At 41.6% G+C, this 23,123-nt stretch overlaps 2 protein-coding genes across 2 annotated transcripts; both read left to right on the forward strand.

Annotated features, from left to right (window-relative positions):
* The first annotated feature begins 935 nt into the window (after positions 1 to 935).
* lgi1b (leucine-rich, glioma inactivated 1b) lies at positions 936 to 12,363 on the forward strand. The gene is made up of 10 exons (XM_070990088.1): positions 936 to 1,622; positions 1,803 to 1,874; positions 3,397 to 3,468; positions 4,111 to 4,182; positions 7,642 to 7,713; positions 8,664 to 8,833; positions 8,980 to 9,144; positions 9,239 to 9,459; positions 9,792 to 10,038; positions 10,520 to 12,363. Exons 1-10 carry the CDS (start codon positions 1,411 to 1,413, stop codon positions 10,867 to 10,869), a joined length of 1,653 nt encoding a protein of 550 aa, XP_070846189.1. The 5' UTR covers positions 936 to 1,410; the 3' UTR covers positions 10,870 to 12,363.
* Positions 12,364 to 12,367: 4 nt separating this feature from the next.
* On the forward strand, positions 12,368 to 22,455 carry slc35g1 (solute carrier family 35 member G1). Its single transcript, XM_070990089.1, has 5 exons — positions 12,368 to 13,545; positions 15,585 to 15,765; positions 17,177 to 17,311; positions 17,499 to 17,695; positions 19,337 to 22,455. The coding sequence occupies exons 1-5, from the start codon at positions 13,215 to 13,217 to the stop codon at positions 19,765 to 19,767; spliced, it is 1,275 nt and encodes a 424-aa protein (XP_070846190.1). The 5' UTR covers positions 12,368 to 13,214; the 3' UTR covers positions 19,768 to 22,455.
* The last annotated feature ends 668 nt before the right edge of the window (positions 22,456 to 23,123 follow it).

Here is a 23,123-nt window from a genome sequence, read left to right on the forward strand (position 1 = left end):
GAGGGCAGTCATCACAAACTGTGTCCCTGTGAATAATCTACAAAAAATAATAACAATGTAATTTATTATTAAATTAAAAAGGGAAGAGTACAACTGGATAAATGCCTCAAATAACACCCATTAATTGCCGATTCGGGGATCATATCGTTCATTTCCGCTGAGGGCCAACATAGAGAGGATGCACGTAGGCGTTTGATCTGTAGATGGAAAATAAAGAGGCTATTATGCTATTTTAATGTTTCTGTGTAATGAAGTCCCTGGGTTAATCGGGGTGGCAGTTGTGAACGTTCGCCACATCTCGGAACAGAAGTCCAGTGTTTCATGACTTTTCCACGACCCACCGAACCCAACAAAGGACTCAATGTGGGATTGAAGAAAGAGAGGAAGAGACAAACGCCCCAGAGAGCGTGAATGACTCTCATCCTTTGTTGTCTTAAGAAACGTAGAAATATTTATGAAATTGAGTGCTGTGTTGTCCCATGTAGCCTATCATGCATATTGTCCCATGTTTTATCATAAGTTCTTTATCTTGGCGTTAAGACAACGTGGAAAAGATTTTCTAGAAGTAAAGATACTTTTATTTCTAATAAGCTACTCGTGTTTTTGCTGTTTGTCTAGTGCGAATCTTCCGGGGATCACGAAGTATTTCTTTCGCCACAATATCACAAAATTAATATGAGGCTAAATGTTAGGTTTTTAACCATACGGTATGATCTAACTTTCTTTTCACAGCTAATATCATTATTATGCCAAAGCAGGGAAGAAAAGCCTCTGAATGAGTGAGGCAGGTGCATTTGCACAGAGCCTCATGAATAGCCGATTCCCATTAACCATGCGCGGCTCTGAAGCGCGCATAAATAATAGCTGGCACCGCTGATAAAAAAGCGCACCTTGGGGCCTCTCCCCCCTCTCTCCTCCTCCATCCCCTTTCTTCCCTTCTCTTTCTCTCTCACGGGAATTGACGCTTTTAATTCCCCCGTTTCGTGGCTCCAATACTGGACCTTCAAGAACAACTTATTTGAACGCAGCAGACTAATAATAAGGAGTGGATCAGATTCTGTAGCAGCCTGTTTTATTTGGGAGGTTGAGATAATTCCTTTTCCTTTCATGCCAAAAAAAAAATCTGAGACTGTTCTCGGCTCCCATGTCCTGTCTGTCCCGCATTTGTAATCCTGCGCCTTGCAGAACGAATCCGCTGGACTGGTGCCTTTCCTATTGAGACGCAAGAAGCATAGACACAAGCCTGCATCAGAGCGCAACAACACCAAGCTTCTGTCATTAGAACAAACAAGACAGAAAAGCACCAGAAACACTTCCCACTGCCTGTTAAACCCGAGGTCACAAATCGTGGAGGATTTTGCCGAGAAGTTGCATGAGCAGGAGTGATAATCCGCGACCGGGACAGAAGGAATGGGATACCCGGGCAGAGCAGTGAGAGGATGGGGAGGGTGGAACGGATGGACGCTCCTGGTTTGGGTGGCCGCTGTCAGCTTGGCTTTGGCGGACGGACGGAGAGTGAGGCAGCCTAGATGTCCCGCTGGATGCACCTGCACCAAAGATAACGCCCTGTGTGAGAATGTCCGATCCGTGCCTCACTCTTTCCCACCCGACGTCGTCTCACTGTGAGTGACCATGCAGTAGACTCTTGATTTTATTGTGCCAATAAATATGGACAATTGTCAGAAAAGCTTATGGAAATACTCTGTCTTTGCTTTCCAGGACATTCAGGTCTCATCATTATTATTATGCCTTAATTATAATTAGACACATTTCTCTTTCAAATTTGTTCTCCATCCTTCCAGGTCTTTTGTCAAGTCTGGATTTAATGAAATCACAGGAGGAAGCTTTGTTCACACGCCTGCCCTGCAACTGCTGTGAGTGTCTATCTATCTATCTATCTATCTATCTATCTATCTATCTATCTATCTATCTATCTATCTATCTATCTATCTATCTATCTATCTATCTATCTATCTATCTATCTATCTATCTATCTATCTATCTATCTGTGCTAATATGTTTTCAGTGTCTAACAGAACCAAACAATGGGACAGGAGCTCCCCAGAGGACTTGTATTGAGGCTGATATGCAGATTGAGAGGGGGATTCTCTGTAATGGTGTCAGGATTATGCAATAGACCACATGGCTACAGCGACTAACAGCAGGGGCAGGGGAGAGAGGAGCTATGTGTGTGTTTGCTGGGGAGCTATACAGAGGCAGAGATAAATAATGAACATGTTCCTCTTTTCTCCCAGAGACAGCACTTAGAAAAAGGGGAACAACAGTGAAATCATAGTGGAGTTTACCTCACTATTTCTTTTATGACATCCATTATTATATATATCTTGGTAGAGCGAGGCGAGGCTTCACTGCGCTCTCTAATCACACTTCTTTCAGTTTGCTGCACAAACAGCAGAATGTTTTTCCTGGTATCCCTTCTTCCATATGCTCAGATGACACTAAATCAGTCAGGACGTGCATGAAGGCTCGTGACCAGAAGGAGGATAATTTTAAACTGGGTAAAGTGAATGTGTGGCATCGACCCCTCGTGTCATTATTAACTGCCGATGTGACCTGGACTAGCTTAACCTCCACTGAGCTTCTGTAAGGCCAACGCTGAGGGTGCACACGCTGAGAAATAGACATGAAGAGTTTCATCACAGAATGAGATTTCCATTATGCTGACATCCTGGAATTGTCCTTGTTTCAGGGATAGTTGGGGATTGAAACAATAGATGTTTTGAAGAATTAATGAGATTTATTCTGAGGATATGTTCAATGGATAAGGGCCAACTTTTCCACAGGATTTACAGTGTTTTAAAGCAAAGCCCTGAAAAAACAGAACAGTTCACTTAAATTGGAAGCACATAAATGAATTTCTCAATAAGATATAATGAGTAGATGTAGTGACTTGCATAATGCAGTATATTATTGGTGGACACTATTCTTACATTGCTGGTATAAAGGGTGACTCAGAAACATGTGGGATGAGGCACCCATTTCTCTCTTTCATTCATTCCATGAAAAACATGTAGGAGTGATCTGCCATTCCTCCGTTTTATTCATTTAATTCATTCTTTAACCACATACTGTGGGCAGAGATGTTGAATGAGTCTGTTGTCTGCTGCAGTAACTCTCACCCTCGCTTTTTGACTTAAAGGAGCTGATGTTAGTGTTGGGAAGAGGTGATAATAGATCATAACATATATCCCAATGTGATATCCCAAAACAGCATTTCCATTTCCTTCCCAAGTTAAACCCAGTCCACATCTGATTTATGAAACATGAATGACAACAAAGTTTGGGATTAAGGAACGCAGTGGAAACTGTGTTAACTCAAGGCAGTACTGTATCTTTAAATTCTATACTATTTTTCTTGTTTTTGTTTCTTCACAGATTGTTCACAGCAAATTCATTTGACCTTATTGACGAGGATGCGTTCCTGGGTTTACCACATCTTGAATATCTGTAAGTATTTATCCTTAATTTAGAAATGGTTGATAATATGCTGTGTGGTTATTTCCCAATTATTTCCCAGTTGCATATTTTCTGTATTGTATTCAGAAAAACTGATGCAAGGCGTACACCAATGAACATCAATCAAAGAAACCTCCAATTTCAATCTTAAAACCAGCACAACCATTTTCCTATATGTATTACTTTCTATTTTTATTACATTTTTTGTGTAAGTGTCCATCACACCAGCTGCACCCCAAAGCCCCACACAGGTGTTTTCACTTACGTTTCCTGACTCGGGCTATACATCCTTCTGATTTTTATTAGTTCAGAAATGTTGCTGACCTCACGTGGTACACAGCCCAACTGCATCCAACATCAACCAGAGCACAAGTATAATTAGCTACAGTAGAATAATACAAAACACCTGTTTGGGTGCGCCGGGCCTTTGAAGTATAATTCATTTTGACATTTTTTCCTGTGCACAACCACCCGTAATTGCTGTCAACCTCTCACAACTGCAAAGGAAGAAGACATGCAGAAAGTTAGAGATTTCAGTGTTTTCTGTCACAATATATTTGTGTGTGGATTATCTACGTAGTGTTAATCTATATTATTGTCTGAAAATGCTGATGAAATGTGTCTCATTCACAGATTTATTGAAAACAACAAAATTGCATCAATATCCCCATTTGCTTTCCGGGGCCTGAAAGCGCTGATACATCTGTAAGTATTTTGGCTCTGTGGTGCAATGTTGGAAAACTTTAAACATCCTGCCTTCCTCCTTCATTCCTGTCCAGTTTTTAAAACGTTTTACTTTATCTTTAAGCCTAATCATTAATATTCTGAGAAGCCATTCTCTGGTTAAGTATTTTCTCTGTGGGAGAGGTAATGTGATATTAGTATTCAAGGTATTCTAACACAAACTGTGCATCAATTTCATGTTTTCTCTCTGTGTATCACTTTGTCAGTGTCTGAAATGCAAAGGTAGGCAGAAGTGCTGCTGCCACTGGTGATGTCCAAGGTGACTGACTGAAGCTGTCAGCTGGATCAGGTTACTGAAGGGCACATGTGGATGTGACATTGCCTTAGTGGTCCAGTAGAGCTGACACGTTTGTGGCAGAATAATTTTGTGCCTTTAACTGTGGTGTAGCTTAATTTTTCTTAATATGTATTTATTGCTCTTGATATTGAAAGGGAACAGCTGTCAGCAGTGGGACTGTATCTTCTGTAGGCTGCTGTGGGGTCTATTGTGAGAGTGATAAGTAATGCATTGTATGTATGGTATCTGTTTTAACAGAAGCTGCGTTCACAGCATCTTAATACAGGAAACAGCAGCTTATAAACAGTGTTTTTGTCAACACGATTTCACATTCCTGAACTGCAAAGCTTGCCAAAACTAAAGATAGGTGAGAACGTGAGTGACCTGTAGGTCACGACTAAATATAACTGTACTGTAACCTTAAACCGAGTGACCTAAAATCTGTCCTGCAAGTCTCTGACAGGTCGTTCCTAACACATTTTGGCTTTATGCTGTGTTGTGCAGACAAATGCTTGTATATTTGCATTCTTCACCATGTGTGACTTGATGTCTGAATGGATGGGTGATTTTTAACTCATCATATTTTCAAATGTAGGAAATTTAAAACTGAGATTTAGTACAGAGCTCAAATACGAGGGGTTTATTCGTTTTTCAGCATTTCCTCATGCATGCTTTAGGCGAGAGAATGTGTAGCTCTAATGATAAGACAAAGGAGCGTTATTAAGGCTGCAAATATTAGTGTTCACATGTTCAGCATCAGACTATCTGTGGAGGAAAGAAATCAAATTTGTTACATGTACTGGGATATATCAAAAGTAAAAGGTTAAACGCATCAATAGCATGACTTCACACATTGAAACTCAAGTAAACACATCCATAAATCTGTCCTAGGCTCGATAAAGGTCTGCATTCATGTCTGCCCTGAGCATTGATAGATATTACTGACAGCAACTCATCTGATGGAAGCTGTCAGAGAGCAGACAGCAAATCCACATCAGAGGAATTATTGCTTTGATGACTCTCTGAGCAGACATCACATTAATGAGGGTACATTCAGACCAAGCAGCGCTGCAGAATTTCAACATGACATTCTGAACTAATGATAAAAATTTCTTCTGTAACTATAGAAAAAGCTGTTATGTGTGTTCTATATTAGTAAAGCCCTTAGTTCAGTGTAATGTTAAAGGCATTTGTTTGACATTTTAAGAAATAAGCTTGTTTTCTTGCTAAGAGTCAAAGAAGGAAGATCAACACCACTGTCATATCTATCTAATCAATATGAAGCTACAGCCAGAGGACAGTTATATTAGCTTAGCATAAACAGGGAAAAAAGCTGGGGAAGTTCACTAATGATGATTGTTACCAGTAGGAAGTTGCCAGTCAACCAACTGGAACTCCAGGAAGCCACTGCTCCTGGAAAAGAGAGAGACAGTCCGCCACAAAAACCCAAGTAAAAGTACATCTTGACGTTTGCATTCTTCGGATTTTGTACGAACTCAGCAATAAAAATAGAACTTTTTCGTTAGTGAACTTCAGAGGTGGTGGTTGGCAGATTTTTTTTTACCTTTGGACAGAACCAGGCTGGCTGTTTCCCCTTTATGCTAAGCTAGGCTAACTGGCTGCAGGCTCCAGCTTTCTATTGCATGGAAAGATATGATCAACTCATGTAAATCTTGGTAAGAAAGCAAATTCTCAGTATGACCAAACCATAAATCTGACATGTTTTTCTAACTTTAACCATCTAACCAACCATCTACCTTTAACCCTAACCGAGAAATGAAGACTTGCCAGTCAAAGGGTGAGTTGGGCATGAGGGTGTGCACTGGGCCTTTGGAGTATTTGTTCTCAGCATACAGGGCTGTTGGACAAAAGGGTTTAAGGTCCAATAAGACATTTTTTGGACTATCTTCCTTTCCAAATATCAGGCAATCGTAACAACGGGCAGTCCCCTGTCTGGTGTAATCATAGCAGAACTGCGCCTTTAATGTAAATTGGAAGGAAGAGTCAGAATGTGAATCTTGTTCATAGGCCAACCCATAATGACTGCTGGGACAAGTCGTAACCAACCTGCAGTTTGGTCTCATCGGTCTAGGATTAAATCAATTCACAAGTAAGCAGTTATTAACCAACAGTGTGTGAACAACTACAGAATGTCAACTAAGATTTAGTCATAAGATCTGCTCTAACACAGCACAGGAAGTCATATGCAGCCACACGGTGGGATAAATTGCTTTATTTTTCCTGTCCCATGGATAATTGTACTTGTTTTGGAGGTAAGAAGACACAAAAAAGATAAATAAATGCATTAGAGGGCATTTTGTATGCGTCACGTACAGTAAATACATTATTAAAGGGCACCGGCAGGACTCCTGCTGGAATCCGGTCCATTCTGCTGCACTGTCCCCATCTGTTTGGAAAGTGCATTCCTGCACAAACTCAAAGTAAAATGGCCTCTCTCCCTGGAAAACCGACTCTCAGATAAATAATGCAGCCTTCATGAATTACGCTGACATTTCATTTCATTTGCATCCCTTTTTTGGTTTGAAGTGCAGTCCCTTGCTCACAAATGAAATGTCTCTATGGGGCCATCTTTGAGTGGTTGGTTTTAACGGGCTCGCAAAGATATCATCCACTTGACAGCCTCAGAGAAGAGTAGAGCTCTGTTCAAGTTGGTTAAAAGCATGAAACAGTCATACTCCTTTGTATGTGAGTATGACCAGTGTTAAGGGAGTGAAATGTTCTACATCTACATCTCCTTTTAATGGATGAGCTTGGTGTATAAAGAACAGCATGTCGCCTGTATCTAACAAATGATATTTCCCTGCTGTACTCAAAGTAATTGCTGTCCCTTGATTAATAAATCACTAATGATTTAATTCCCTTTCATTTCACCACTTAGCCTTTGTCCCAGAACTATTGTCAGGGCATTGAGATCCTGACTTGTGCCTCCCTCACATTTGGTTGCTTGTACTTTCATTGGTATGAGAATTCATTTATCCTACTGAGCTCATGTCAGTCTGGCTAACAGCATGAATGAGAAGCCTGTAATACGGTGTAATGACTCGCTGTCTATTATGTGTGCAGAGACAGTCTGCCTCTAATTTGATCACTGTGTGTATTATTTTGTTATCTTTGTTGATTAGGAGTCTGGCTTACAACAACCTTGAGACGCTGCCCAAAGATGTCTTCAAGGGCATGGACGCTTTGACCAAAGTGTGAGTTTAGTCTCTTCTACTTGGGAGGCTTTGTTGAGACACTGGACATTTAGTAATCAGTTTTCTGATTGATTGATTGATTGATTGATTGATTGATTGATTGATTGATTGATTGATTGATTGATTGATTGATTGATTGATTGAACTATAAATCTATTTCTCTGCATTTATGTGCTTATGTAATTGGCAGTTTATTGATGCTGATTGGTGTTTATTCTGAAATAGTCAAGTATGATAGTGGAACAGTAATAATTAAATCTAATATTGGTTGGTGCTCTATGAGAGAGATTCGTCAGAGAGGAGAGGGGAAGGATTAATGGCACATTTTGACGATAATCTTCCTTTGTCTTCCTCTCGTTTCTTAAATTGTTGAATTAAATACAGTAATATTATCTGCTGAAACGTAAGAGAGAGGAATTCCCAGACCAAACAGAGGATGTACAAGTAAGAACTCCTAAAAGGAAGAAAAGAAAAGGATTGTAGGAGAAGCTTTTCCCTGCTGCAATGGAGAAAAGAAAAAGAAGGTTAAGATGTAAAGCAGAGAAGAGGAAGGCTTGGGTTAGAATGCCAGAGTGTCAGTGCAAATGGTAAACAAGTCAATTACAGAGAAAGAATTGGATCCTGGCTGCCACAGTCAGATGGAATAATGCAGGCTATAGTGTGCGTGTGTTTGTGTGCGTGTGGATTCAATACACACATCCAAGGTCAACAGCAATTCAGACTGAGAGTGGGCGACGAGCACAGACTACTCAGGAGATAGGACACTTGTTGTGGCTTTCCTGGCTGGAAGCCAAAGTGCAGCCAAGTAGTGGCGAGACAGATGGCGGGACAGGAAGCAGATCAGCGATCGGAAATAAAAAGCAGTTTAAAATACATGCTTCCATAGTAACAAATTAACATGTACATTTCTCTGTGAACTGATGTCCCCTGTGCCCTATGCACCCATGCAGGGATCTACGGGGAAACAACCTGATATGTGACTGCAAGCTGAAGTGGTTGGTGGAGTGGATGCACCACACTAACGCCACCCTGGACCAGATCTACTGCAGCGGCCCACCCACTCACCAGGGGAAGAAGCTCAATGACCTGCTGCCACACTCCTTTGACTGCATCACAGCGGGTATCATCTTCCTCTGTCTGGCCCCCTGCCATGGAAGCATTATGCTAACAATAGCTCTCTGTTACCGTATTCACTAGTTTCCTTCCTGTTCTTGCTGCCCTGTCTTATTTCGTATGTCTTATTAAGTATCACGTGATGTTTTTCAGAGTTTGCCTCCTATCAGTCGCTGAAGTTTGAGTCCATTTCGGTGGAGGCCTTCACCTTTGGTGCAGATCAGTATGTTGTGTTTGCTCAACCATTTGCCGGGACGTGCAGCTTCCTGGAGTGGGATCATGTTGAGATGACCTTTAGAACCTATGACACCATTGAAAGTGAGTTCATAAACAATACCAGCATTGATGTTATGTCACATTATGTATTAATGATGTTTTCCTGCACCGTCCTCTCATCTCTTTTCTTACTCAGGCACCTCCACTGTGGTCTGCAAGCCGATGGTGATCGACAACCACCTCTTTGTCATTGTGGCCCAGCTGTTCGGGGGCTCGCACATTTACAAACGCGACACCTCCGCCAACAAGTTCATCAAGATCCAGGACATCGATATCCTGAAGATTCGCAAACCTAACGACATTGAGACGTTCATGATCGACGCAGAGTCTTTCTTTGTCATCGCTGACAGCTCAAAGGTTGGCTTCTTTTGCTTTTCCAGCACTGGAAAGCAGAAAACACTTTATGGTACCTGATTACATTAAAGTGTGCAGGTGTTTCAGTTACTGTGTCCAGTACTTGCATGCACTCTGCTCCTCTAAACTGCTCTTCCACTGTGTCAGCCAGCCCTTCCCCTGCTGTCCTCTGCAGCATGACAGTTTTTGTCTGCTCCTGCTGATTACCCTCACGTTGCCAAATGTTCGCATATGCTCTTGCATTGCCACACTCAGGCACACACACAGACGCTCATCTGATCCTGTTCTGAACAAAGCTGACTTGAGCTGACCTTTTACACATGTTGCTCTCATAGGCTGGTTCCACAACTGTCTACAAATGGAACGGCAATGGCTTCTACTCCCACCAGTCACTCCACCCGTGGTACCGGGACACAGATGTGGAATATTTGGAGATCTCCAACAAACCCCACCTCATCCTGTCCAGCAGCTCCCAGAGGCCTGTTGTGTACCAGTGGAACAGGAGCCAGAAACAGTTTGAGCGCAGGACTGACATACCAGACATGGAGGATGTCTTCTCCGTCAAGCACTTTCGGGTCAAAGGTGAGAGCTGCAGCTTGAATGGCAGCATATGTACACGCACAGGCTTCATTTTTGCACTCACCATAAAGACATTGTGCACACTGCAAGCAGTTTCTATTTCTTACCCCACTGGGTGTGTCTTATGATGAGCAGCAGACTTTGATCCGAGGTTGGCATTCCCTCTGATGCGTGATAAAAACATTCATGACTCACACTCTTAGCTGGAACTTATTACGCTTTTTTGAAGGTGGTAAGAGGCAGTATCACTTTCCACGGCCATAAACATGTCTATTAATCATTACTGTATAGTATTCTCTGTATTTTGTCTTTCTAAAGGGACGGCTCACCTATTAGAGACTCTTTCCAAGGTAGTTGTTGATAACAAGCTATGAATTATGGTGAAATTACATAAACTGTTTGCGAGCTTTCCTATTTTAGATCCAGATTCAGAAGCTGAAAGTATACACTAAAGAGTCTCTTGAATACTTTGTCCTATTTAAAGGTGAGCTGTTTATATGCTTGACAAGATTCATCGGGGACTCCAAGGTGATGCGTTGGGACGGCGCCATGTTCAAGGAGGTCCAGACATTTCCCTCCCGTGGCTCTATGGTGTTCCAGCCCGTCTCTGTCGGCAACTGGCAGTATGCCATCTTGGGCAGCGATTATTCACTGACGCAGGTCTACCAATGGGACACCAAGAGGGGCCAGTTTGTCCCATCTCAGGAGCTGAATATCCAGGCGCCTCGTGCATTTTCTCTGGTTTCCATTGACGACCGGGTGTTCCTGCTCGCGTCCAGCTTCAAGGGAAAAACTCAGATCTACGAACACCTCATGATCGATTTGAGTAATTAAACCATCGTCACTGTGGGACAAAGTGTACACGCTACCATTCAAATGCTTTCTTCTGTGATTTGTTCTACTTGTCAGTCCCGTTAGAATCCACCAGCAATTCCCGCCTAAACTAAAGGAAGTGTCAAACAGAAGGTCAAGCTATCTGAAGAGATATTTCAAATACAGTTCCGGGCCTTTAGGTTTGGTTCGGTTGATATTAAGATGTTGAAATTGTTCTATTAGTTACTGTCATTGTGTTTGTTCTGAGGCACCACTTCCATTCATCTTGACTCCTCACTATTTGGGAATGCCTTACTCTCCATTTGAAAAGCTGATTTCCACCCAGTGCGAACTGACTATCTTTCAGGAAAAACAATGAAATCTGTGTTTTTGTCTGTTACTCAACCCTGCAGGTGGACAGTATATGCCTCTGGTTTTGTTCCTATTGTAGGGTTTTAATAGGAAAGCTTTAGGGAGTTTGGTAGTGCTAATCACCATGCAATAATAGTGTACGGTTTTCCTTTAAGTCGTCTTTTATTTAATGAAGCACTTCAGGAAAATTGACTCTTTAAAATTACCCAGCATGGAATGCAACCGGCTGTGAGGTGCGTGGACATTGTACACAAGCAATTGGGTTATTTACCTAAGTTCATCTCGTCTACTATTTACTACACTGAAGTTGAAACTATTTCACCATTCATGCAAAAGTCTGGTGGGGAGTTTAAGGAATTTCAACCTCATGAGGGACAAGAGCAGAGCTTGGAATCAAACGTGGGTAAAAATTGGACAATGTTACATCCATTCTTCGTCCGCAACTTGCCAGCTAGTCAACCTGCGTTCCGTCAGTCTTTTGTAGTTAGATTACACTTAAAGACCCGAGTACATGAAGCAAAGAATCCACGAACACTGTGAGAAACTGTCTACTCTATAGCCATCAGTTAAGCAAGACTGCATGCATGATGCAGACACTCATACTGTTGATTCCTGATGAATGACTCGCTAGAAGCGTCCCTCTGTGTCACCTCGCCCCCCCCTTTCACTGCACTCTTGCCCCATTTCTCCCTCACCGACAAAACCATTGTTGTCTTTACTCCGCAACTAAAAAGCCAACCACTGTGCAGCACCTCGTACCTGTGCTTTCACACGGTCCTCTTATTCTGACACAAAGGAAGCAGATTTCTGATAACAATTAGCAACTTCACTGACAACAACTTGCCAAATATAATGTTTACGTTTTTACAATACTGTGTAAAGTAATTTATATGACGTTGCTTTTGTATGTAGAGGGGACCACACTCTGTGTTTAATTTTTCATAGAGTTTAGTGTAGATTTAAGAAGAAAAAAAGCAAGGATCACCTCCTTAAACGCTGTGTAACATGCTACTTCTGCAAAACAGTTTAGGCTTACTCGTGTCAGTCTTGTGAGGTGAGGATAGAGGATATTAGCTACTCCTTTGTCATGTTGCTCATTGTATTTTATGTACAGTAGTAATAAAATATTAAAATGCAAAATCAGAGATGTAGTTCTTTTATTGTTGCTCTGGATTCACCAGAAAATGGGGTTTCATTTCTCATACATTAAATCTGGAGTGGCGTCAATCATCATTCAATTAGTGACAGTCTACATGAGCAATTTCTGATTCTTCTTCATGGTTTTTCTTGGTTTTAAATTTTCTTCTTAGTGAAAGTAGCCAATATTATATGGCTCACAGGTATATTAGACAGTCAGTCGGTGATGTGGGCACCCCACTGCGGTGGTCAATAGAAAGGGTTTAACTATGACCTCGTTAGTAAATCCATTGTTGGTCAAAAATGAACAAAGACATCATTACTATCAGGAAACACACTGATGCCCAAAATCAATTCTGGCTAAAATATACATGAACATTTTGGAAAAGATATCTAATAATTATGAATTGTTACATTACAATTAAGACTCACGGTGTCAATTTTGTTACTCTAATATCCTAAAACCACTTTTTTTTTTTAGTTAAAAGTCATAAAGATGTCACTTATGGACATAACGGTCATGACGTGCACATTAAATAAATTCTGAGCAACTTTAACACTTCTTAACATCATCCAGACCACATCACTGTGTTTCATGAAGAGTGGAAGCAGAGTTTTGGTTGGTTCAAATCTGCACTCTGCAATGGGCGTAAACGTTGGGTAATGTTTTAGTTGTTCAGCAGAGCTGGTCTAGGTTCAGTTCTGCCCCCCTGTGGGTAAAGTAACCACCGCATGGGAGTTAGTATCCTGCCACCAAGGTTAGTCATTAACCTTGTCTTCTCAGTCACTCAGGGCAGCAAAGAAGGCGGACAGCACTCTGTCCAAGGCATGCTGTCGCTCAGCCGTCACATCTTACCATGGGCGACTGCAACCACTGCACACACGAGCGGGCCTTATCCGTGGAGGACGACATTACTGTAGTGTTTCACAAAGTTGACAGTGACAGCCATGGCATAAACAGCGACGGCGACGACCACGACGAGTGCGGCGACGATGACCGGACAGCGGAGAGGATTCACTTGAGAGGCAACTGCCGCGTGTCGTGTGGCTACGACGATGATGCTCAGGACACAGAGGAAAGGAGAGGGAGCGAGAATTCAACGGAAGATAGCGGGAAGAAAAGACTTTGCCCGCCGATGTTTTGCGTCAGAAGCAAGCCCGCTACCCGGGAGGAAAGTGCACGTGAAGGTAGAGGAGCGCACGCACTTAGTTAAGATGGAGAGATAAGAGCCTGCCCATCTTCACATCAGTGGCGGCTGTTAGTGAACTTTGTGACGTGAAGAAGATGCAGAAATAAAGTAGATGCAGGCAGGGAAGCGCTTCCGACGTAGCCGCACGTTATACAACCGTGTAACGTCACGTATCAGTAATAGCAGCGCTGATATCACGTGAAGGCTATTAGCCTATAAGCGGGGGGTCAGTGGAAGGAAAGCACAGTTAAAGTCACTACACGTTTGTGCGACAGTCCACGGATTGTACTAATGTTTTTGATCGAAACATTGTTTTTTTGTGGTCGTTTATTATTTCAGTGTACAGTGAAACGGTAATATTAGATGGTGGTTGGCCTTAGCAAAGGTCCCTATTTCTTCATTTACGTTTTATGCTTAATAATAACTATACAGATTTCTCCTTTGTCATATTCATATATGAGTAAGTCGCTTGCTAAGTGTGTAGCAGATAAACTGCTGTAAACCAGCTTAACACTTGCATCATCCCTGAAGAGGATGGATGACTGTGCACTTTTTCAGGAACACTATACCTTGAGGCCTTCAGCATGGTACACCTTATCTTGAAGTTTAGTCAGAGCTTTACCACAGTATGAATTTCTTTTCCTCCACAAACTAGTTCAACAGGGAAGTGCCCATCAGCAACAGATTTGTGAAACCATAGAAGGGTTTTCCCATCGGTATGAGGAAGAAAGGTGGTTTGGCTTTGTTTGGGAAGTTCACCAGGAAGTGAAAAAGGCCCTCAGTGCCCTGAGCATATCTTTTGTTTCTGGTGAAAAATGGCATGCGAGCAGGCTCAGTTTCAATTCTATTGAAATATTAGACCTGACTTACCCTGGACAGTAATTCATCAGTATTGTTATACTGTGATGATATGATAATATAATGCAAGTCAGTGATTCAAAGCAAACTGGTATAACAAAGGAGTGTTAGACTTAAATATAAATAAAAATGATGGAGTGGAAATAAAGTATAGACACAGTTTTAGAAGGAGTAACCTGTCCTGTAATGTAGGTTAATTATTGCATGCATTTGCAGAGTTAGACAAAGGGTATGATTAGGCATCTCAACAGTATGTAGCTGCCAGAAAACTCAAACTGTAACAGTCAGTGTACCAAGGGTCATGTCTTTCAAGTACATTTACGCGACAGCAACAGACTCCAGTGTTGGGCAGGCTACTTGGAAAATGAAGTGCGCTAAGCTACATATGTAAATGACTGGCCCTCAGTATTAAATACACCAACATTGCTCCGGCATGTTGGTCTACAGTAGATGCTACTAGCCACGTTAGCATTGGAATTTGCTAACAACAAATTCAACAGACTAACCAGAAAACTTTCATTAGTCGTGTTATAGCGAGGAAAATAGTAGCAGATGTAACTCCAGTTCTATGAGTTCTATGCATAGACCTCTACCTGTATGTTATCGGAGCCATTATACATTATTTTTAATATGTTAATACTTTTATCACAGTAATGACATTTAGAACGAACATTTAGAACATGAACGTAGAACATGACACAGATAACCCCCCCCCCCACCACCACCACCACACACACACAAACTAAGTTAATAGCACTACTCCAGTATCGCAATTTAAAGGTTAGGGAAGATGGACATCTGTGTTTTCAGCTTGGTGCAAGGTTGGGAATACCGTACAAATACCGTATGTGATAAATGGAATGGTTCGTAGACCGCACACTGCAGACAAATACAAAGGAACATATGAGTGACCTCAGGTTGAAATTTTATCTCCACAAGCATATCTGCTCCACAGGCAGGGTTTGCAAACACTATACCACTGACTTCTGCAGATCTTTTGTTTGTGTTTTGTTCAATTTCAAGGCCACATGGAGTTCAATAACATACTCCCCAGCTTCACTGCTCCGTGCTGCAGTTCCTGTATCAACATAAATGCAACAAAAGAAAAACTATTTTTTCTTGTGAAATGTGGAACTCTGTGTTCTCCAACTCTCCCCTCCTTTTCTTTCTTTTTCACAGACCCAGAGAAACCAAAGAGACGTCCAGGTATTGGTTTGTTCTATGCTTTCCTTGCCACGGTTTTGTTCTCCATCATTTCCCTCTTGGTGAAAACCATCGAGGGAGTCCACGCCATAGAGATCAGTGCCATACGCTGCTTCTTCCAGATGCTCTTTACTGCGCCCTTCCTTATCTACCACAAGTAAGCATGATGGAGGATCTCAAACATTTAGACTTCACACAGTTCAATTATAACTGCAGATTTAAGATTTACAAATACTTTATATGCCATAATTACTGCTAGAGTAACACTCCCAAACCAACAATTTATATGTTGTGGTTCTGTTAAGTGCATAAAATCAGCAAGATCGTGCATATCTCTGCCAGTTGTTTGTCTGTGGGGATTTCTGCTTTTGTGTTCATGCCTTAGCGCCCACTTTACAGGCAAGTACCCTGGCTTAACACACAAGCTCTGCTCAAACAAGTTTAAGTTGTCAAAATACCGTGAGAGACATTATTATTCCCCTCGGCCCTGTTGATGCAAAATACAATGTCGATCCAGTATTGAGAATTTTCCCACAGGAAGTTATCTGTTTTGTCAGTTTGTAAGTGTATCAGTCAATAATAGATATAATAGATAATAGAGTATTGCTCTATTTTCACAGTTACAATATACATTGAACTTCACATCTAATTATCAGTTCTTAAGAGAAACAAAATAAATAAATCCATTAAAAAAACAAATTTAAAGATTAAATCCTGTCCCAGCACAGAACATCCCTCCTGGTGTAAAAGATGTCACCTTCTAATGTTCCCTAAATGCTAAGTGCTCGTCATGTAGATTTCTTTAACGTTATTTGGTGATTATTTGGACGTTACTCTTTGCTATGTGAACGTATGAGTGTGCTATCCTGAAATCGGAACTATGAACTTTCATAACCAAAAGAGGATGTTTTATGAACGTCTCCAGTGTTCTACCAAGTTTCGGGTCATTATCTTAATTTTAGGTTGGATTAGAGTCGTGCAAGTTTTTAAAATAATGTTTAAAAAAAGCCATGTGAAACTATTATGTTACAATGCCAGGCGATACAAAGAAAACACAAGTATTCAGATAACAAAAGTAAAGGAGACAGCATCTGAGAGATAACAATAATTCATTTTACTCTCTGTCCATTTATTCCACTAGCTTGTTATGATCAGCTTAGCATTGTGAAGTAAAGAGTATACCTATGCTTTCATCTTTGCATGGATGCATAGAAATTTTTTTCATTTTATAATCACATTATGAACTAAAATGAACTTAACTCTCAAAGACTACCAGTACTTTTATTCATTCATTTACCTATTCATCCATGCATCCTGTTTGTTTTCACATTCATTCATAACCGCCTCTCTTTTCAGCCCCACCCACTCATCTGTCCATCCATCACATTCACCTCCACATTACCTAAATCTACCCACCTGTCATCTCTCAGCTTACTTTGCTGCTCATTTTTTCTCCATCCGTCTCTTCCTAAAGCCTGTTCAGAACTGCGTCTGTCAGTCAGCCTAATCATTGGTCCATCGAGTCTTTCATTCATTCATCCATCATCCTCATATCTCTGCTCCTCCAGGACAGGTTTCCTGGGTCCCAGAGATAAACGTCTATTTCTGGTGCTGCGGGGTTTCATTGGCTCCAATGCCATGATCCTGCTCTTCTATGCTGTTCAGCAGATGCCGCTGGCAGATGCCACCGTCATCATGTTCAGGTGAGAGCAGGCACAACCTAATTGATTGTTGTTCAGTATACTGAGACTGCAAATAAGTTAGAGCTGTTAATAGAGCTGAATACCTCATATGAGATATTAATCAACATTAACTGTGCCCATACATTTATTACTTTTACTGTTTATTACTTGCTATTGTTCTTTCATTGTCCAACCCCCTATCCCTCAGTAATCCAGTCTTTACCTCCCTCCTGGCCTGGATCTTCCTGAAGGAAAGATGTACAATCTGGGACTGTGTCTTCACTGTTTTTACCCTCACTGGGGTCATCCTCATCGCCCGACCACCATTCATCTTTGGCAAGCGTCTACATGGCATTGAGGGAGACTACACTAACCACATCAAGGGGACTATAGCTGCCTTTGCAGGTGACGCGACCGATAGGTTCAGTTTCATACAGCATTTATACAGCTGCTAAGGCTAACAGCTAACCGTGGGACACACACCCAGGCTTGATCAACCTGTGGTGGGCCTGTCTCAGCAGAGGGTGTCTTGTGATAAATGGCCGAAACACCCCATGATGCTGAGGTACACAACTGACGGTGTGTCCCGCTGGTAAAGCCTCTTAGCAGCCATCCGTCAAGAACTCCCAAATTAAAAGTGGTGCAAACAGTAGGGATTGCAACATGTAGTCCTTTCAATGAACCTAGCAGTAAAGCTCAACCATGATAAGATCATGTAATCATTCAAGAGGAAGTATGATGTTGAGAATTCTGTTCTTTCATTGTACGACAGACTGTTCATTTACAGCTGTGTCCCAGGCACATCTGGGTCAGCTGGGAGGGAAGGTCTTTCCAATTAGTGATAGTCCAGTCCTTCCAGCAATGGTCCTCAAATACTGCAGCTCCTCTACATGTGAAGGAGTGGTAGTTTGACATTTATCAACACCTCACACATTCTCAAAAAGTGGCATGAGTCACCCTGCTGAGAAATCTAGTTTTAGCTGCTTGACATGACACCCATTACATGTGTGTCTGTCTGTGTTGCTTTTCCTGACAACGCACCCTCAGGCCTCAACGGCTGAATAGGTCGATAGATTCCCAATATATACAACCACTGGAGGGTACCAGCAACAGGCATGCTAGACCTTTGATGTACCAGATCTTCGTCATCACGTGGTTCACCTTGGCAAACAGTCCCACCTTGGTTAGGTTTAGGAACCAAAACTTCTTGGTAGAGTTGAGGAAAAGATCAGATTTAATAAGAGAAGTCAACATTGACTTGGTTTCCCACGAGATATGAACAGCTGTTTCCTGGGTGAGAGTCTTGGTGTGTTTTACCCTTCCGTCCATCCCATTGTCCTCCATATGCGGACTTTCTTGCTCTTTATACTACATCACCTAACTTTCTCCTCTGCTCCTGTCGTAATTACTACAGGTATGACCACTACCGGCCGCGGCCTAAAATGTAAATAGCATCGTAATAAGCTACTTGCTCAGGTGGCTTTGTATGAAAATGGGCTATTCTGAGGTTTCTTACATCGTTTTCCTTATTAAAGATTTTTTGGGAGTTTTCCTTATATAAATAGAGGGTGAAATCCCTTGAGACATGACGTGATCCCTCACTGGCTTCCCAAAATTTCCCAAATATTTTTTTTGGAATCACCCAGCCAGAAAATGAATATTGGGACAGTGTTGGACCTCCTTGGTGATTCATCCCACAAGCCTTCCTCCCCTCATTTGTGAAATAACCCTGCATTCACACCAAACACACAAGCACAACATTGTGCAAAGTAAGGCCATTATTTTCAATGGAGAGTGCATCTGTGCTCTCCTCAGCAGCTACTCAGCCACAGCAGTGTTCATTCTCCTGATTTCTCCTGTTTTCTAAGTGCAACTAAATTGAACTTTGGCGCCCTAAAATAGGCCCTCAAATACACTGATCTCCATTCTGGTGTTGGCCACCAGTTCCACTGTTTTTTATTATGTGCATCAGTAGGAAAGACTATCGTTAATTTTCATTATTCTTCTGATTGCTGTATTCACTCAGTCTTTTTTTTGTATTCATAGGAGCTATTGGGGCTGCTTGTACATTTGTTGTCCTTCGCAAGATCGGGAAGAGCGTCCATTACTACCTCTCTGTGTGGTACTATGCCGTTATCGGTTTCATGGAGTGCATCATCACTGTATCCGTCCTTGGGGAATGGAAGATCCCATTCTGTGGCCGTGATCGCTGGTTGCTGATGTTGATTGCTGTCCTGGGCATTGGCGGCCAGATCTTCCTCACAAAGGCTCTGCAGAATGAGAAGGCTGGACCCGTGGCCCTGATGAGGACTATCGATGTGGTGCTGGCGTTCATCTTCCAGTTCATTTTCTTTAACCGTGCACCGACCTGGTGGAGCCTCGGCGGGGCGGTGTGCATTGTGGCGAGCACTAGTGGAGTAGCACTTAGAAAATGGTACAGCAGCTCTCGGAAGAGCTCAGAGGAAGGGGCAAAATAGGATACTTTGGTAGTACTACTTTTCACTATCATATGTTGATTTATTCTGTATTTTGATTGTTATTTCCATGCAAATCTGTGAGGAGGCTTAAACTCTTTTGGGAGCAGAAATATAGGATAATCTAGTCAGGGTCAGTTATGAGTTTATGATAGTTTTAAATTCCAAACTGAACACTGTACATCTATACATGTTGATTCTTTCGTTGTGCATTTATTTTTGTGTAAATGAGCACAAACATAAGTGGAAGGAGAAACTGTTGCTGCTCCCAGCACCACACTGCTCCCCAGAGCTTGTGTGGAGAACTAACTGCCCATTCAACAGAGATTTCCTCTTTTCTCCTAGCTAAAAATGTGCACAGCATAAATGGGGCTGAAAGCTGAAGATCACCACAGTGAAGCAGTTCAATGAAGGATATCGTCAGTCCCATTTTCCTTTTGCTTTAACCTGAATGAAATAGCTGAAGGCAGAGGTTTACTGCATTGGGACCAACAAAAAGACAAATATTTGAGTTAACAGGAAGGCAATATAAACGCTGACAATAAAATCCCCAAAATGGTTACTTGAAATCAGACTCATGCTGTAGGATTCTCTCAGGGATCTTCTTGCCAAGCTGCTTGTAATCACACCTGAGTCCAATCCGACATTTTTATCCATGAAGAATTTATTCCTTTGTGATATATTTTATTGATTTTTGAATTGATTTTTCTTCTCTCACACTTATCCAAATATACTTAAAAGATGATTCGCTACTATCCATTACTTTGCTATCCATAGCTTATCATTTCTATCTTTGAAGTGCCTTAAGTAGGGAACTTTAACCTCCAGCTTCCCTTAGCGGAGCTACTCAGTAACAGGTAACTTGTACTGGGCAGCTCTCAGGTGTGATTTTGTATATACATATGAATATGAATAAGGGTGCTTCTGAAAAATAAAAGATTTTTTTAAATGCTTGTATGACAAAATCAAAACAGCATTTTTAACAAGGCGCCCAAGTTGTGACCCACAAAGGCCACGCTGATTTCTTCATCATCTCAGGAGGGGTCATCTCTCTCTTGTTGGCTAGCATCTAATGTCATCCTAGAACTGAAGCACCTCATTAGTGTTTACAGCAGTCTAAAAATATATTTTCTGTGATGCTCATAGAGGGGTGTTGCTTGCACTATGTCTTCGCTAGAGGGTAGAAAAGTGTCAGTGGCCTGCCACTATAAATCAGCAGAATGGTGATCATCCAGACAGCTGCACACAAGGACTGCTAGATAAGAAATCCCTCTGTTCATTCAAGGACCTAGAGAAGAAAGCCGGTGTTGAGGATTTCCATTTGAGCGTTGTCGTTTTTGTGACTTGAAAAACCATCTGTGTGATTCTTGTGCCAGCGTGAGGACGCCTGTCGTCCCCGCACGATCACCCACAAGTGGGTTCATCGTGCCTGGCATGGTGGAGTTTAACTCCCAGGGGAAAAAAAGATAAGGGAAAAAAAAAACACTTTGAGACTTAATAATAGTGTTAAAATCTAAAAGAAAAAGATCCTTTGCTAAAAGCAAATGTGTTGTGTTCTTTGGCACTGAAGTGTTACCTTGAATCAAAGGTGTTCTTTATGTTATTGTTTATGGGAAAGCCCAAAAATACCCTTATTTCAAGGGGTGTGTCTGGTGTAACCATTATATATTCTTAGCATTTAGCTAGGCCTTTCCTGCTGTCATGACTCTTGATGTCTCTGTGCAACTGCAGTCCTGAGCTGCAGAAGAGTTTAATTGGGTGCTAGAAAAGGAAGGCAATTAGTGCTGTTTGATTTCCTGAAGTTCCTTCCTGCTGTTTTCACACACCTCTGTTTTCTGCTCTCCTTCGACCTGTTGAGAGCTGTGTCAGCGTGGCAACCTCATCAGACTTGCCTCCAATTATAGTTTGTCTCTTTGTGAAGTAAACTTTGTTTCAGTAGCAAGTGAACTCTGGAGTTTGCACGTTGTTTTTTTTAAATCGGATGGTCTAATGTGATGCTTCCAGTGACTTTGACGTGTGTTTGTCTCCTTAAATCTCTTCTTAAGAAGGAAAACAGAGATTCCAAGGGGAATATTTGTATTTACAGCGGTCCTACAGGGCAGGGCACAGTGTGTATTCTGATTATTATTCTGATCCTATGATTTTAACAGAATATCTCTTAATTAAAAATGGATCAGTGCATGATATTCTGATCCTACCCTTTGGTTTTCAAGAGAAGAATATACCAAAATGATCCCTCTGGGTTCTCTGTGTAACAAGCCCTGGGATGTAAGTCATGAACAGCAACATCAGTCATGCTTCAGAGTGGAGGCGTTTATTTAAAGGCCCTGCGACGGTTTTGAAATCATTGTTCTCAATCACTTTAGACATTCTGAGGCTAATTTTATGTTCTTGTTTGATTGCTTTGATTTCTGCTTCTCAGAATTTTAGTTTAGTTGACTTGAATGCTGGTAGCGTAAGCACAATGTGTTGTATTTCCATCGAATGGTTGGGTAAACATTTGTTTTAAGACCTATAAGCCTTACAGACCTACTAAAGCTGTTACTAAGGTTTTTAAACTATGCTTTGATAGTATTTATTTTACTATTTCTGTACTGTATTACATCAACATATTCTATGAGATGTATATATTTCTGCATTGTGATTATATTTAGTATATTATGATTTATTAATAAATCCTATATGAAGTTAATGTCTGTGGTCTTATAATATTCAATAGCTCATATTGTCTCCTGTGGTCAAACTCTCTCAGCCAGGCTTATTTTTCCTAAATCTCTTGAAATCTCCACACTTCTTCACATCTTTCTAAATGACTGAAACTTGTGGAACAGACCCAAGCTGTGCAGAGGCATTGTCCCATCAGGACATCATTGTCCCAGAAGCCTGCATTGTCACCCGGCCTCGACTCATGACTCAATGGGTGACAATTGTCCAAACCAGGCCACGACCGTCAAACCTTTTTCATAAACCACTGAGTCAGGTAGCTGTTGCTCAGAATAGTACCTGGCTGAGTGGATTGTAGTCATTGTGTGCGTGCGCACACGTACATGCAGGTTATTTGTCTCTGTGAGCATTACACCTTTGTTTACTTCCCCTTTGTTTGTAAACAACGCACAGTTATGGGGCATTGTGCATTCATGCAGGATGGCCGTGTTTCGTTGTGCTGCCATGTAAGCCATATCTTGCAGAACAAAGGCTTGTGCCTTCCATAGAAGACTAACTGCACGCAGATGCTGTTATAAACCTTACTCTGGATCTAGGCTACGGGTGCTGGGTAATTCTTGAGCTGGGCACTGAGCTCAGTGAAGTGTGAAAAAGGCTGAACTAGAACAGAGTCGCTCTTTGTTGCAGAGTAGAAT

This window comes from Chaetodon trifascialis, chromosome 21, assembly GCF_039877785.1.
Source record: "Chaetodon trifascialis isolate fChaTrf1 chromosome 21, fChaTrf1.hap1, whole genome shotgun sequence".
NCBI classification, from domain to species: domain Eukaryota; kingdom Metazoa; phylum Chordata; class Actinopteri; order Chaetodontiformes; family Chaetodontidae; genus Chaetodon; species Chaetodon trifascialis.